Consider the following 12,842-nt stretch of genomic DNA (forward strand, 5'->3'; position numbering starts at 1 on the left):
AGACGGACTTTCTGAATGGCAATCATGAGGAGACCTTTTACATGGTGCAACCCGAGGGATTCATAGATCAAGGTCAAGAGCAAAATGTTTGCAAATTGAATCGGTTCATTTATGTGCTGAAACAGGCGTCTTGATCTTGGAACATACGATTTGATACTACGATCAAGTCGTATGGCTTTGACCAAAATGTTGATGAACCTTGTGTATACAAGAAGATCATCAACGCTTCAGTAGTCTTCTTAGTATTGTACGTAGACGATACCCTACTCATTGGGAATGATGTAGGTCTATTGACTGCAGTTAAGAACTGGCTAGCGACTCAATTCCAAATGAAAGATTTGGGAGAGGCTCAGTTTTTTCTTGGTATACAGATCTTTTGGGGTTGTAAGAACAAAGTGCAACTATCGAGCTATAGTGGTATGTCTTGATAATTAACGAATAGTGATTAATTCGATTTAAAGAGTTTAACCAATTAATTACAAATCGTTGAAGCTCATGATTTGTAGGTCCATAAGATCCCTCTACTAACTCGTAATTTGGATTAGTAAATTGAGTTTTTTTATGAGATTTGAAATTAGGGTTAAGAATGTGAAATGTTCAAATTCATTCAGGGTTTCAATCAATGGTATTCGATACAATTGAAATGTTTAATTTTATCAAAATTAAACAAAATTTGGAGAATTGATTAATGTTTAAATTATTATTTAAATGTTAATTACGTGAAATTGAATTCATTGTAGTAAAATTGGTGTTTTATTAATTTAATATTAAGATATTAAATTAACAAAATTAATTAAAATGTTTAATTAATTAGTATTTATTAGTTTTATCTAAAATTGATTAATTGAATTAATTTTATAAAACTAATAAACAAAAAAATTAGTTTATTTGTTAAATTAAATAGATTTTAGAAATCAAATTTTCTTAATTTAAATAAAAAAAAAATGGAAAGTGGAAATTTCCAAAATGTTGGAAAGACCCACAATAGGTGCAAAGCACCTTACTCACCAAGTTCCACTAACTCTCCATTAATTACATGAAGTAGGTGCTAGCCTGTTGGGATTGGTGTCCTAATACTCTTGGACTCTCGTTGTTTGTAATGATACACATTGTTTGAAGAATAAAATAAATGTTGTTTCATTCTGCATTTACTCATATCTAATAAACAAAGCTCATTGGTTATCTTATGTAAACTTATGCATGTATATGTGATATACAATTTTTTGTTCGATTTTTTGTTCTTCATTCACAACAGAAGGACCATGCCCTAAAAAAAACTTGGGTTGGCTATTCTTCATTCACACCTGAAGGATTACTCCTTAAAACAGTCGGGGTTGTCTGTTCTTCATTCCTAACCTCTTCCTCTTCTATCATCACATTCTCATTTACACATGTCCCAACATTTTCTATTGTTAAATTCAGATGCAATACGTTCGCTATATTAACATCGATGTTGCCGTTTTCCAGTGAGACACCCGATGGACAAACATCATGCTTATTGACATCACCCCCATACATAGGTTGGTTTGATCTCTTTGGGTAATAAAATGTTGCCCAGCGATGAATTTCTTCGATTTCCTCAAGACTTACAAATACCTGCGGTCTAGTACGGTTGTACTCTGAGAGGATAAATTTAACATCAGCATCATCCATTAAGCATACTAGAGGAGAATCAATATTTATCTTATATGTCACCCTCATTATAATCTTGAAATTTGTCGAACTAACTTGTATGATCTCATATACTAGATTTACTAGCTTATTATATGTCAATGTACTTGGAACTAGCAAATCCTTTAAACGGCCTCCAGTATAACGTTCTTCTATGTCATCTCATGTAACACCATTAAATAAGAATATATACTTCTCCATCCTTCAAGAAAAACAATATAGAAAGTGAGCAGATAGGAAAATAGGTAACTATTAAATACTTGCTATACTCGATGCTCGTCACTTGATACTCAGTATTCTCAACTCGATACTTACTATTTCATAGCTATCTCCTCTCATCCTCGCTCTATTGGGAGCTACTTGCATGTATCAGTGCACACTCACAAACTCACAGTCACTCGTTCTCTTTGCTACACTCGTATGTCTCGCACATCATCAGAAAAGTAAAAAAAAAAAAAAAACTGAGCAAGAAAAAGCACATTTACTTACTTGAGGTGTGAGACAATATAGTGAAATGATCTCAATGCCTTTATAACTTGATCTTCGTCAAGAAAAACAAGTTTTGTGAAGTGAGTTTTTTGAAGGGAAAGTGATCTTGATTTTCTCTTTTGTGTTTCAATTCTATTTGTTCTCAGTTAATAAAAAAAATTATTTCACATTTCAAGAAATTGATTTGAAAGAATCGTGGACATTGTTAGAAAATTCCCCAATTTGTGTATGTTCATACATGAACATTAACTACAAAGCAGGTTCCAACAATACAGAGAATTCAAAAGAATCGAGTTTTGAGTATGACGTGCATATAATCGAGTATAGACATGTCGATTGCAGTCGTATTGAGTGTCCATGCACTAGATATCGAGTGACCATGCATCGAGGAACGAGTGATGAGCCATCGAAGATCGAGTAACTTTGTATTGACAAGCGTGCAGGGTGCATCTCAGGGATAAATCGGTAAACATAAGGACCACTTTCTTTTATTTTCTATACAAATGACCATTTGTCATTTGAGCCTTCAAGCCCAAATTTTTTTAAAGGGAATTATTTTGTATGGCAAAATCATTTAATTTTTTTTTTAATATAACAAACTCTGTGACATGTCTCAATGATAGTGACAATTTAGTATATTTTTTTCAAAATTGCGAGACCTTCAGTTCCTGTCGTCTGAGTTTGCGCGAGCAAGACGTCGAATTCGCGGCGCCGTCTGGGTTCTATCGTCGCCGTCGAGCTCGCTGCTTACCGTCTGAGGTTGATTGGCTGATTGTTGAAGGTTCTCGTGAGGTGATTCGCCCTTACGGCCTCACCATCTGAGGTTGCCTTCTGAGGTCGTGAGGTTTACGCCCTACCCAATTCGCCAGGTTGAAGTTGAAGGCGTGAGTTGATAAAGTAATGCTTATTAGGGCTGAGTTTTTAAATGGACAGATATCCCTTTTCACCCTTCAAAGTCCTAAAACTCAACAAATTAAAAAATTTTGTCTTATTGTTTTTGACAATTTCCCAGACTTGAGTCACAGAGCAGTGTGATCATGGAAGTAGGAGGAGCAAAGGGAACGGTGACGCCGTTGGCCTCTTTATTTCCGGCTCAGGAAGCCCACAAGGCAGCGATGCGTGTCCAAGATGCGATTTCTGAGAAGCAGAGGGAGCTTGAGCGTCTCCGAGGTTTCATTACTGATAATGCTAACCTGATCAACCTCGTCCAGAAATTACCTGAAGAGCTTCACCATGAAGTCATGGTACTTTTGCTTCTTTCTTTATAGTTGGGCGTCGAGCGTTTTCTGTGTTGTTTGTGATAGAGAAAGGAAATTATGTTTGATTGAGATAGTGTTGATTGTTTGATTAACTTATTTGGGGGTTGGTTGTGATTGTTATTTTGAAGGTTCCATTTGGGAAGGCGGCGTTTTTCCCAGGGCGTTTGATTCATACTAACGAGTTTCTGGTAATGTATTGTACTATCTAATAACAAACTTCTTGGAAACTTATTCTCTGTTTGGTTGATAAGAAGGGACAAGGATTAATACGCCCATGGTTTCATTAAGTAGATGTTTCTATTGGCTTTCAAGTAGTAAAAGCTTATTTTAGCGGAGCACATGGGACTTGGTCCTATCGTCCTTCTTCTGTTCTGTTCAGTAGCCTAATGACGTACATTACTCTCTACATACATCGTTAAAGCGCCTTGTACAACTTTTAACTCTGGTGTAAAATTAAGGGAAAAATAGCACACTACTGGGTTTACGTTAAACAAGATCACTGTTTATGTTTTGATCACCGAATTGGAAATGTTTGTGGCCGAGTGCTGGACAGAATATGTGGGAAGGTTTTTTTTTTTTTTTTTTTTTTTTTTCACGAAATCAAGTTGAGAACCAAACTTAAATCCAAGTGCAGGTTCTTCTTGGAGAAGGTTATTATGCTGAGAGAACGTCCAAACAAACAGTGGAGATCTTGAAAAGGAGAGGTAAAGCTTTGGATTCTCAAGTTGATTCTCTGAAGGCCATGATGGATAATCTTAAAGCTGAGGCCTCATTTTTTGGTGCTACAGCTGCTGAATCTGAAGTAAGTTTAGCAATCAATTGGTGCTATACCATAACGTGATGTTAATAAATTTTTTATTATTTTTCTCTCTAGCTTTGAAATTTTGTTGTCTTGTTCAAAGCCTTAGATTCTATTTGTTAGGTAGATGGATTTTCTCCCATATAGAGAGAGGGAAAAGTTGAGTAGTTTAGAGCGGATAAGCATTATGAGGTAGACTTGGGAATTACATTTACGGTTAAGTTTCTTGTTTGATAGGAATGAATTTCGTCTCTCTTTTAAAATGACTAGGATATAGTCTAAGTTGATGTTCTGAGAGAAATGAAGAAAAGGAGAAAGGACCAATCTTGGACATTAAAAATGGATGAACATCGTGAAACTAGTATCTAAGGATCTCTGCTCGACAATTTTGTTAATCGTCATGGAAATAATTGAATGGAAATTACTACTATTATGGTTGCTCTTCCCTATTTAACAAATACTGGTTTCTGAAGTCCTGCATGATGACATTATTGACATGTGAAAAAAACTTATAATAATGTAACTCTAGTTGGCTGGAATTAAAAGGAGAAAAAAAAGGAGTAATTGCAAAGGTGTCTAGGCAATGAGCTTTAACTAGAAGCTAGAACATGTACTTTTGCCATATTGACCAGATTATCATACAATACTCATGTTGCTGTTCTTTTTATATTTCTATCAGGAGGGTCTAGTCGAGATAAAGGAGGAATATGTGGAAGAAAACTTTAGTGAGCAGGACTCTGGATCAGGTTGGCTCTTATACCTTTCCCTCCTTTTGTTGCTATGTTATGTTTTGGTTGAGACTTCATTGGTAAAGAGCTTAAGACTTCCTGGTGGTATGAGTTTTCCTTCAAGTTAATCTTGGGTTGAATGACTGAGTTAAGCTGAAATTTGACTTTTTCCCAATTTGACTCCTCATCTCCATCGTATTGTTGATGAAATATCTCAGGATTGATCAATTGGCATTGTAAGACACGTGAGGGCTTGTCTACCGTATTACACATATGAATAAATGTACTTAGCTTTTGGAGTTGTCATCTCCTTTGTATGCATCATAATTGGGTTTGGATATTTATAAGAACTACTTGTAAGCACAGGTTAAACAGATGAATTACGATGATGTTAATGTTTCTTTTCAGGAGTAAACAAGCAAGATGTTCCTAGCGTTTCTGGAGTTGACAAGGCAAAGATTGCAGAAGAGGATGCAGAATATGCCCGTATAATGGCCAGATTGGATGAACTTGAGAAGGAGGAAGAACTTGCTGCCGCAAATGGTGACCAAAGTGATGAAGAAGATGAGGAAGAGAAAGAAACTTCAGATCAATCTTTAGAGAAGTTTTATGATGATAAGCAGAGCTATTCAAAGGTAGTGTCAGGATTAAATGCCTTGACTAGATTTAAAGCTCATTGAAAGATATGATCATCAACAAACTTACTAGATGGATTGGTGATGTATTATTAACCATCTCTGATGATTGCTTTCTTTGAAACTTTTTCAGGGAAGTACTTCTGCGTGGCTGATGGATGAAAATGTAGGTAGTAAAGAACTACTGGATAAGTATCAACAACAACGAGAGGCTTCTACCAATTCATCAAATGTGACCAAGCTCTCATTTGCTCATTTTTTATTTTACTGTCTTGCTATGTATTTTTGTTATTTAGTGAATATAATTGTTTTATAACAGCATTCATCTTAAATATGTACATTTTATTATGCAGTATTCAGGGTTGTCGGAACAATCTTCATCCAAAGGTTAGTCTTCACCTCTTTTCTTCCCTTCACTTGTCCAGTATCAAAAGTTATTTGCCATGTACGTGTGGCAGCATTATTTCATGTTTTATATAAATTATAGGATGATAAACTATTTTTACCGCCACATCTTATCCATTCCAACTATAGTTGTTAGAATGATTTCCCTGGTTTCCAAAAATAAAATAAAATAAATGCTAAAATAGTAAAATGGTTTCTCTGTCAACTTTCCAGAAGACGTGTCAAGTGGCAAAAATTCTTTGAGTCAGACTCAGCGAGTGAGAAATCCTAATCCTGCTGCAAAGTCTGTAACGTTTGCTGAAGTAAAAGAAAAGAACCAAACATTGCCTCCATCTACCACTGAGGTACTTCAAAGCTTTTTTTTTTTTATATATATATATTTTATCATATTAATATAGAACTTATAGGTGCCCTGTTGGTCTTAAAATATGGATTTCCCCTTAATTTTGTGGTTGTTAATAGTTATCAGATAACTTCGAGTCCAGTTAGAAATTTTTGGCCTCATTAATCCATATTGTGTCCTTTCTTTCGGGTGTAGGCTTTCACAGGATCCATAATTGAGCGCCCTCCCATTATACCAAAAACCTCTAAACAAGAAACAGAAACTCCATTGCAGGTGGGTTTGCTTAGTTTACTCCATTCTTATTGCCATCATTTTACTAGTTAAATCATTGATGCAAAGGCCAATTATTTTTTGATTTGGCAGCCTTCTGGTTCTCAACCTTCAAAACCAGTATCCAGATTCAAGATGCAAAGAAGATAACCGGCTGCACACCACAATAACATACTTGGAAAAATCTGAAAATTTTGCCAGCAATTGATTTTGTTTGCTAGTTTAGATAAAATTTTGTTCCAGTTCTTCATGCCTAGGTCTGGTTCTCCAACAGTATTAACTAAAAGAGATCAGTATTGCCTTAGATTGCAACAGGTAGAAAGACGTCTCTGATTAACATACTAAATTTATGGTATGAAACAATTGTGAAGATTCGCTTAACAACAAAAACCTTAGTGCTTTATCAGCTACCTTTTAAAATCACTACCACTTCACATCTAACTACATTTTTACAATGAACCTGAGCTGAAACCTACAATGAGTGGGCGACTCAGCCATTTGTTATCTTCTCCTTTCTCTTCTTGTAGTCTATAAGTACCTTCTCCCTTTGCATTGGGGTTGCAGATAGTAACCATTTGCTGAATTCCAACTCGCCCAATCCCACAAATCTAGCAAGCATACGATATTGAATCTTCTTCCGGTCCATGGATGAAGAGAAATCATCTCTCTCACTAATATTGTCTAGTTTCCTTTTCTTTTTCTCAGGAACGTGCGGCTGCCTGAGTGCACAATCTTGAGCTATTGGCACAGCCATTTTTGCTTGTGTTCCAAGTCCAGAATTGACTATGTCTTCATTTCTATGTGCATATACAATACCTACAAAACGATGATCTTCAATATAAAGATTTGCATTTTACTAAATGTTAGAGATCTTTAAACAAGCCCATATTTCAAGCTTTTTGTTTCTAAACATACTGACAAAGTACGCAAGGATATGTGCTCCAACCTAGGATACTGTCATATTATTAACGCATGCTCATAACTGGAGATGCAGGGGAAATGGACTGACAAGAAGAGGAATTTACCCAAGTCTTCAAGCATAGGCTTATTTGTGGCAGTATTCCCTGGATGAGTAGGCTTTTGGGGTTCAAATACTACAGAACCGACAGCATTGGTTTTCTCAGAAGGAACAGAAGATCCAGCCTTGGACATGTTCTGGTCTGTGTTTGGGGCAAACCCTTCATTTGTTTTTTTTTCCTCATGCATCTCAATGATCTCACTAGTGAAGAGCTTATCCGACAGGTCTGAGAACAAATTGCAGATGCCAAAAAGCTCACCTTGGAATTTTTTACAATCCTGAAATTTCCCCCCTCAAGTGTTAAATGGGTAGGCAGAAGTTTTAACCCTAAAATTGACTAGAAAATGAAGAATATACACCTGAACACCTTCAAAATACCGCTTCTCCATTTTCCCAGAGACAGCAATATTTGATAACTGCTGCTTGTATACTTGGCGAGAGTATACAAGTTCTTCGAGTGAACCAGCAGCAAGAAGGCGGAAAACAACGACATGTCGCTTCTGTCCAAAGCGAAAAGACCTATCCTGTGCCTGCAAATCTTGTGCAGGATTCCAGTTTGGATCGAAGATCACAACTCTGTTTGCACTTACAAGGTTCAAACCAAGACCACCGGCTCGAGTAGATATTAGGAACACCTATAAGAAGAACATGTTAGAATCTCACCAATATTGAATTACTATTTCAATTTCTAATTTTAAGAACTAACCTGCTTGCTTGGACTCGAGTTGAAGTCATCAACAAGAGTTTGACGCAAGCTGGTTGGAGTGGACCCATCAAGTCTTGAGAAGGAATAACCTTTACGTACAATAAACTTTTCTAGTATGTCCAGCATCCTGAACAACAAAAAAGAATGTTTTTGATAATGCTTTTCATAGTTCATAAAAGAAGTTCAAAGTAATAAGCTTTTCTAACTTTTCTACAGATGATAATGAAAGTATGTTATTGTAAGCAACATGACCTGACAGAGTAACTGAATAAAAGAATTTTGTCCCCCTGTGAAGTCCAAGAGGTAAATAATTTTTCCAAAGCTCGCATTTTACCACAATGTCTAACATCACTAAGGGCCGTGAAGCTCTCGTTCTGAGCACTGCCTCCAACAAGATCAATATCAGAGCCAAAGACTGTGGAAGCAAATTCTGCATCTCTCCTTTGTTTATCAGGATCATCCTTTGGATTTGGTTTAATCAGTTCCAGATGATTGCTTATCTGAATATTATTTCGAAAGTTTTTAACATGTACGGCCATTAGCAATAAAAAATTATACAGAATACAAAGCACTTCAAAATTTTGGAATGAAAAGATAATTTATAGCTGTACTCAAGGGGAGTAGGACCACACATTCATCAAAATGTTCTCAACATGATATCTAAGATTTTATTTAGTAATCATTTGATTCTGTTAATTAGTCATTCTCTTTGGTAGATCCTTTGGTTGGCTTTCACACGGCTTTCTTCTAAACTTTGTGGGACTAATGAAACAAACGTCTTTTCAGAGATCTTTCTTCCAGTTTTAATCAATTTTTTTATTTGGTTCTTTCTATTGTTTTGTATTGGTACAAATCTAAGCAACCTTTTAACCGTTTCAGTCTTTGTTATTTAGTTTCTAATTGAAAATCTTTTTTGTAATCACCTTTAGATGCTGGGGATCTCCCCTTGATTTTATTTATTCAACGAAATGTTTCTTCTCAAAAAGGGAAAAAAAAAAACCTTCTATCCCTAAATTTTTTGCTTTATTATTTACTTTTTATCAATATTTTCAAAAACCAGCTCAGAATTTTGGGAACTAAAAAAATAGTTTTAAAGAACATATTTTTGTTTTTGAATTTAATTAAGAATTCATCTTTTGTAACTTAAGAAAGATGTTAACATTGAAAAAAGATCGAGAAGAAATAAGCTTAATTTTCGAAACAAAAAACAAAATGATTGCCAAACGGGACTTAAGATTTCACCTCGTTTGTTCCTATTCCAAGAAGAAAACTCACGTTCTCCTATTGATAATTTTTGAAGTAAAAGCAGTTCAAAGGATGTTGTTTAACAGAGCACATGGCTAAAGCTGCAGGGTGTAAGTTGGGAGTAATCTTGCATCGACTTCTCATCCTACTACTTTCCATATCCTCATAATATAATTTCTCATTTCTCATAATAGAAAAGAAAACATAAAAATCAAATCAAGCAAGCAACCAATATAAGCAAAACAGATATTTACCTGTTGAAGCTTTACAAGGCAAGGAAGAACAATACAGAAGGGGCATGAATCACAACCCTCTGGGTTGTCTCTATGAAGGTAAGGCCAGATAATTCCATCCGGTACAGTCCTTTTGCAACACTCTGCTTGGGTGAGAGGGCTCCCACAACCACAAGGAAGGTCTTTATTGATAAGGCATTTAATATCTGGTAGTTGTAACATTCTTCTATAAACTCTTTTTTGCAATTCGCTCATAGCACAGAATACAACATTATCTTCCTTTCCCAACATAAGATGCCCGATAGTCTCTTGCTTTGTTCTTCTTAGCATATATTTATGAAGAACTGCAGCTAAATGCTGTTTTCTCTCATCAGCAATTCGTATAAATCTTTCAGGAGCAGTGGACCTTTGGCCATGCTTAAGGGGTTCATCATAGAACTCGCGGAAATGTTCTCGAGTACCTAAGGATCCAGGTGCAACCAAATCAAAGAGATTAAATAGTTCCATAATTTTATTCTGCATTATAGTTCCGGTAAGACCAAAGCGCTTCAAGGTTTTTAATCCTGCACATGCGCTGTAGAGTTTTGATTTCTCATTCTTAAGCCGGTGAGCCTCATCGATGATCAAAATCTCCCATCTGACCTCCGACAGAATGCCACCATGGATTCGGTACGTATCGAAGCTAGTGATAAGTATCTCTATAGCACCTGCTTCTAGTTTATCATAAATCAAGTCACGGTTTGCCCCATGGTAAACTGCAACACTGAAGTTTGCCCATTTTGAGAATTCATCCTCCCAATTATGGATTACCGAAGTGGGGCATACAATTAGTACAGGACCCTTTTTCTTCCTACAAGTTTCCTTCTGGATCCCATCTCCATCTTTGGCGTATACAGCGGCCAGGAAAGCAATAGTTTGAATGGTCTTTCCAAGCCCCCTAATACCATTTTAGAATATGAGGAAAAATTACATCGTAGCACCAAAATTACAAACGTTTTCAGACAAGAAAGTAAAATTGCAAAGTTCGATCCACAAAAGTATCGTAGACCAAAGCGTAGTAAGTACATGTGTATTTAATTGTTAGCATCTAACGTAACTAAAGAAATCTAACAGTGCTCATGCTTACTTCGAAATTCTAACCCCAAATTAAAGTGTTGTTAATAGAACTTAAGAGTCAGGTACTTCTAATCTAAATTTCTTGAGGCACTTGTCTCATTCCAATTTTATCAGATGCCCCCGAAGGGATGAGGCACTCATCTCATTCATCAACATGTTTCTACATGTGTCACTTGAGACGTCTTCATTTCAATTCCTTTTCCCATGAGAATTTTTGCAAAAAAACAACAATCATCAACTGAAAACGTGGAACATATCAGATCACAGAGTCATTGTTGGTATCGTGAAGTACATGTGAAACAAATGGAACCAGGATTAAAAAACTCAGATAGGATATATTAATACGTACATGTCATCTCCAAGAATGCCTCCATGGCCGTTCTTGTATAAACCATACAAGAATTTGACTCCTTCTCTTTGATGTTCAAGTAACCTACAGTTGATAGATGGAGGCACCTGCAACCAATTAAAGCACAGAAGAGAGACGAGAGAGAGATTCACTCAGTCATTGGAGTTTCACCTAGTAGATTCAAAACAGAAACTAGACAAAACCAATCTGGTTATATTCAAACATGATCATATGGAAAAGCTAACATTCAAAGTGAAACATAGCCCCACGTTATTGCTTTATCTAGACAAGGAAGTCTTCCCGAATCAGGATTTTTCATATTCATGCTAAATCAGCCAACGATTTAAGCCCATTCGATAACAATTGGCTTTGAGCTTCTTATCTCAAAGAATTACGCTAGCTTACTGAATGTTTCTTCCTTTTCTCTTCTAATATATAATCTATTTTCCTAAAAAAATGGTGAAAGGAAAACAAAACAAAACAAAACAATTACTTCCTAGTTCTTTTAAAACGGAATATAGTTAACAAAAACTTCATCAATTACGGCGATAAAGTTAACAGTTCTGGAAATCCCCGCACCCATTGATATTAATGAATATGTTTGAAATTCATAATCTCAACTTAAGAAGTAGCTTATACGCTCCTCATACCATCTCAGCCTTCTCCCCTCTGCTCAAAACTGTACGATTGGTTTCCTCAATCTATGTAATTTAAATTCAAGACGAAGAACTAAGGAAAAAAACCTGTACGAGCGGAAAATCATCCTTCGACGACAAAATCAAAGGTTCGAATGGGCCTGTATGATCGAATTGGAACTGACCCAATTCGCATCTCTTTTTCAACACGTCTGGTTCTGGTTCTGGCACCTTCACGCCATTCTCCTCCTCTTCCCCTTCCCCCGTCTTAACCCTAATCTGGGTCTGCTGGTTTTGACACTGCGTTCGATTTTCAGGCGGGGGAAATGGATCCTGTAGACGCAGAAGCTGCAAAGAGAGAGAGGATTTGGGGGGTTTTCGAAGGAAATTAAGGTCAGATCCTTGGAAGAGTGAGGATTTTGAAGAAATGGGAGAAGTGGGTGCAGAGGCGGATGTGGAGAGGGTTTTGCAGGGTTTAAGGGTCTCTTTCAAACTCTGAAATGACATCGAAGTAGTTGAAATTGCAATGAATTGGGAGAGACGGTCACTTGATTCTTGAGACCGGCCAGGTATGGGGCCAAGCGACTTGGGAAACGGGGCAGGACCGAGCGAGAAGAGGAGGGGACTTTCCTTTTTGGCCTAGTCCTGGGACCAACCGGGTATGGGGCCAGACGACTTGGGAAATGGGGTAGGATCGGGTGAGAAGGGGGTGAAGAGGCGAGCAGGACAACTACTGGTTTTTGGCCCGGGCCCCGGCCCCTGTCTCTTATACACATCTAGATGTGTATAAGAGACAGATATATTCCTTTTTGGCCTAGTCCTGGGACCAACCGGGTATGGGGCCAGACGACTTGGGAAATGGGGTAGGATCGGGTGAGAAGGGGGTGAAGACTGTCTCTTATACACATCTAGATGTGTATAAGAGACAGGTTTCAGATCGA

General features: G+C 36.9%; 2 protein-coding genes across 3 annotated transcripts; one reads left to right on the forward strand and one right to left on the reverse strand.

Annotated features, from left to right (window-relative positions):
• Positions 1 to 2,786: 2,786 nt before the first annotated feature.
• On the forward strand, positions 2,787 to 7,003 carry LOC120088157 (RNA polymerase II subunit 5-mediating protein homolog). Of its 2 annotated transcripts, none has more exons than XM_039045265.1 (11): positions 2,787 to 3,044; positions 3,173 to 3,404; positions 3,548 to 3,607; positions 4,054 to 4,221; positions 4,898 to 4,964; positions 5,355 to 5,581; positions 5,715 to 5,813; positions 5,935 to 5,968; positions 6,200 to 6,330; positions 6,525 to 6,602; positions 6,693 to 7,003. In XM_039045265.1, the coding sequence occupies exons 2-11, from the start codon at positions 3,198 to 3,200 to the stop codon at positions 6,747 to 6,749; spliced, it is 1,128 nt and encodes a 375-aa protein (XP_038901193.1). In that variant the 5' UTR covers positions 2,787 to 3,044; positions 3,173 to 3,197; the 3' UTR covers positions 6,750 to 7,003. The 2 variants fall into 2 exon arrangements, with proteins under 2 accessions (XP_038901193.1, XP_038901192.1); XM_039045264.1 differs by having other exon boundaries at positions 2,788 to 3,057.
• Positions 6,906 to 12,508, reverse strand: LOC120088156 (switch 2). The gene is made up of 8 exons (XM_039045263.1): positions 12,010 to 12,508; positions 11,267 to 11,373; positions 9,823 to 10,738; positions 8,576 to 8,823; positions 8,324 to 8,450; positions 7,977 to 8,252; positions 7,625 to 7,895; positions 6,906 to 7,415 (listed from the first exon to the last, which is right to left on the reverse strand). The coding sequence occupies exons 1-8, from the start codon at positions 12,406 to 12,408 to the stop codon at positions 7,090 to 7,092; spliced, it is 2,670 nt and encodes an 889-aa protein (XP_038901191.1). The 5' UTR covers positions 12,409 to 12,508; the 3' UTR covers positions 6,906 to 7,089.
• Between the last annotated feature and the right edge of the window lie 334 nt (positions 12,509 to 12,842).

The sequence above is a fragment of the Benincasa hispida genome, chromosome 10, assembly GCF_009727055.1.
Source record: "Benincasa hispida cultivar B227 chromosome 10, ASM972705v1, whole genome shotgun sequence".
In the NCBI taxonomy this organism is placed as follows: domain Eukaryota; kingdom Viridiplantae; phylum Streptophyta; class Magnoliopsida; order Cucurbitales; family Cucurbitaceae; genus Benincasa; species Benincasa hispida.

Bases quoted from the DNA above. Each gene is read 5' to 3' on its own strand.
- LOC120088157 (XM_039045265.1), top strand. From the start codon at position 3,198: ATGGAAGTAGGAGGAGCAAAGGGAACGGTGACGCCGTTGGCCTCTTTA. The intron at 3,608-4,053 runs GTAATGTATTGT...ATCCAAGTGCAG, and splicing joins TTCATACTAACGAGTTTCTG to GTTCTTCTTGGAGAAGGTTA. The intron at 6,331-6,524 runs GTACTTCAAAGC...TTTCGGGTGTAG, and splicing joins TGCCTCCATCTACCACTGAG to GCTTTCACAGGATCCATAAT.
- LOC120088156 (XM_039045263.1), bottom strand. From the start codon at position 12,408: ATGTCATTTCAGAGTTTGAAAGAGACCCTTAAACCCTGCAAAACCCTC. The intron at 10,739-11,266 runs GTACGTATTAAT...AAATGGTATTAG, and splicing joins GGCATTCTTGGAGATGACAT to GGGGCTTGGAAAGACCATTC. The intron at 7,896-7,976 runs GTGTATATTCTT...GGGAAATTTCAG, and splicing joins GGTATTTTGAAGGTGTTCAG to GATTGTAAAAAATTCCAAGG.